Consider the following 3,557-nt stretch of genomic DNA (forward strand, 5'->3'; position numbering starts at 1 on the left):
CACACACACACACACACACACACACACACACACACACACACACACACACACACACACACACACACACACACACACAGGTGACGTCCAGTGTTGGGTCCAGTGGGAGCACAGCTACGGAGCTTGTGTCCAGAGAAGCAACACTCAAGATCCTCCGAGAGACTTCCTCAAAGGTCATCTGACAGGAAGCCCATGTGTTACCTCCTCTTTGCACCCTACACATCCCTACCAGCCTGAGAGCCTCTCTCTGTATCCAGGCAACAAGCCACTGAGTTGTTTACTGACTTGGTTTCTCAGGTCTAAATGAGTTGAGCAACTGCAAACCCCCAACATGAACACCGGGCAGACACTACAAACCCCCAACATGAACACCGGGCAGACACTACAAACCCCCAACATGAACACCGGGCAGACTCTTTTTCTTGCAAAACATTTTTCCGTATTTTGCTAACAGTTTGAATAATGAATACGACCCTGGCTTTCCTTTCCTTTAATGCTTCCTTCATACGTTCCCCTTTAGGTCAGGAGGATATCATACATTCCCCTCAGGTCAGGAAGGATATCATTCGCTTCCCCTCAGGTCAGGAGGATATCATTCGTTCCCCTCAGGTCAGGAGATATCATTCGTTCCCTCAGGTCAGGAGGATATCATTCGTTCCCCTCAGGTCAGGAGGATATCATACGTTCCCCTAGGTCAGGAGGATATCATACGTTCCCCTCAGGTCAGGAGGATATCATACGTTCCCCTCAGGTCAGGAGGATATCATACGTTCCCCTCAGGTCAGGAGGATATCATTCGTTCCCCTCAGGTCAGGAGGATATCATACGTTCCCCTCAGGTCAGGAGGATATCATTAGTTCCCCTCAGGTCAGGAGGATATCATACGTTCCCCTCAGGTCAGGAGGATATCATACGTTCCCCTCAGGTCAGGAGGATTCATACGTTCCCCTCAGGTCAGGAGGATATCATACGTTCCCCTCAGGTCAGGAGGATATCATACGTTCCCTCAGGTCAGGAGGATATCATACGTTCCCTCAGGTCAGGAGATATCATACGTTCCCTCAGGTCAGGAGGATATCATACGTTCCCCTCAGGTCAGGAGGATATTCATTCGTTCCCCTCAGGTCAGGAGATATCGATCTATCACGGATGGGAAATAATGTCCTTCATCATGTTTATACCGGATGTCTCTCTGCCTGTCCTGACCAATCAATACCACTACACGCGTACACACACACACACACACACACACACACACACACACACACACACACACAACACACACACACACACACACACACACACACACACACACACACACACACACACACACACACACACAACACACACACACACCACACACCACACACACACACACACAGTCATCGCTAATATCACGCTCAGATACTCCCATTAACCTCGGCTGTCTGCACGTCACACTTTCCACACCATTGATTACTGCTAATGCAATTCTATTGATAGTGCTTTCTCTCTTTCCCCATCTCTATCCTCTCTCTCTCTCTCTCTCTCCTTTATCCCTCTATCCTCTCTAACTCTATCCCTCCATCTCTATCCTCTCTCTCTCTCTCTCTCTCTCACTCTCTATCCCCCTCTCTCTCTATACCTCTCTATCCCTCTTTAACTCTCTCTCTCTCTAACTCTCTCTATCCCTCTCTAACTCTATCCCTCCATCTCTATCCCTCTTCTCCTCTCTTCCTCTCTCTTCTCTCTCTCTTCTCTCTCTCTCTCTCTCTCTCTCTCTCTCTCTCTCTCTACTCTCTATCCCCCTCTCTCTCTATACCTCTCTATCCTCTCTAACTCTCTCTCTCTCGCTCTCTCTCTCTATCCCTCTTTAACTCTCTCTCTCTCTAACTCTTTCTATCCCTCTAACTCTCTCTCTCTATCCCTCTCTCTCTCTAACTAACCCTCTCTATCCATCTCTCTCTCTAAACTAACCCTCTCTCTCTTCTATCCTCTCTCTCTCTCTCTCGTCTCTCTTTTTCTCCTTCCCCTGTCCCTTCCTATAGGAATGAAGATGCTATCAACCAGATGGCCGTTCCCCCCCTTTCCAAACCCTCCTGCTGTCCTCTCCTCCACTGAAGTGAGTCCTATTCTCACACACACACACACACACACACAACACACACACACACACACACACACACACACACACACACACACACACCAACACACACACCAACACACACACACACACACACACACACACTCTCCTATGACCAAATGGTCATCCAAAAGCTGATGGAGCAGGGCACTAGCCATGACCTTATGCGAAAGCATCTGCTCAGGCCTAAACTCAAATGCACCTCCAAAAGCAAGAAAACAATATCTGAAATTGTCGGCCCTTGGTCCAAAATGGACCCTTAACCAAAACATGCATGTTTTTTTTTTTGGGGGGGGGGTCATATATCTGATCAGTGCACTTATCTGGAGAAATTAACTCAATAGGAAGAATGCAGTGCATTTGTGACAACTTTCTATTTTGAATGTGTTGACTCAATGTTGTCATCACCACATTCATCATCACCATCATCATCATTATTGTTATCCCAGACTCATCCCCCCAAACCAGCAGCAGTAGCATCCCCGGCCCCCACAGAGAAGTCTCAAACCCAGAGAGCCTGGCCCTCAGCAGGGACCCTGGAGGCCTCCATCAGCGAGGTAAGAGGCTCCACTCCCCATGCTCTGTTACCTGTCCTAAGAAAACTGACGGAAACAGGGAGGGACTACTTGGACTTGTCCAATAAGAAACGCTTGTTTTAATTTTTCTGTTTTGCTACATTTTGCTACATTTTGAAGTGTTCCGTCTAGCTATCTTCTTAATACATTTTCTGCTCCGTGTCTGGCAATTCTGTTGCTCTGACCTGTATTTCTCTCCCACTTTCTTTCTTTCTCTCTCTTTATCGCTCTCTCTGTCTCTCTCTCTCTGTCTCTCTTACTGTCTCTCCTCTCTCTCTATCTCTGACTCTCTCTCCCCTCTCTCTCTCTCTGTCTCTCCTCTCTCTCTCTCTGTCTCTCTCTCCTCTCTCTCTCTGTCTCTCTCTCTATCTCTCGCACATCGCGCTCACACTCACTCTCTCTCACACACACTCTCAACACACTCTCACACACACACACACACACACACACCACACACACACACACACACACACACACACACACACAACACACACCACACACACACACACACACACACACACCACACACACACACACCACCACAAGGTGACGTCCAGTGTTGGTCCAGTGGGAGCACAGCTACGGAGCTTGTGTCCAGAGAAGCAACACTCAAGATCCTCCGAGAGACTTCCTCAAAGGTCATCTGACAGGAAGCCCATGTGTTACCTCCTTTGCACCCTACACATCCCTACCAGCCTGAGAGCCTCTCTCTGTATCCAGGCAACAAGCCACTGAGTTGTTTACTGACTTGGTTTCTCAGGTCTAAATGAGATTGAGCAACTGCAAACCCCCAACATGAACACCGGGCAGACACTACAAACCCGCCCAACATGAACACGGGCAGCACTACAAACCCCAACTGAA

The 3,557-nt window shown here is 48.4% G+C and overlaps 1 protein-coding gene across 1 annotated transcript in view; it reads left to right on the forward strand.

Annotated features, from left to right (window-relative positions):
- The first annotated feature begins 2,695 nt into the window (after window positions 1-2,695).
- LOC139025847 (inaD-like protein) overlaps window positions 2,696-3,557 on the forward strand; it is an 8,290-nt gene continuing 7,428 nt past the window's right edge. Inside the window, exons 1-2 of the mRNA XM_070441072.1 lie at window positions 2,696-2,702; window positions 3,240-3,331. Coding sequence (XP_070297173.1) covers window positions 2,696-2,702; window positions 3,240-3,331 — 99 coding nt within the window. The remainder of the gene's footprint in view (window positions 2,703-3,239; window positions 3,332-3,557) is intronic.

The sequence above is a fragment of the Salvelinus sp. IW2-2015 genome, unplaced genomic scaffold, assembly GCF_002910315.2.
Source record: "Salvelinus sp. IW2-2015 unplaced genomic scaffold, ASM291031v2 Un_scaffold3408, whole genome shotgun sequence".
NCBI lineage: Eukaryota > Metazoa > Chordata > Actinopteri > Salmoniformes > Salmonidae > Salvelinus > Salvelinus sp. IW2-2015.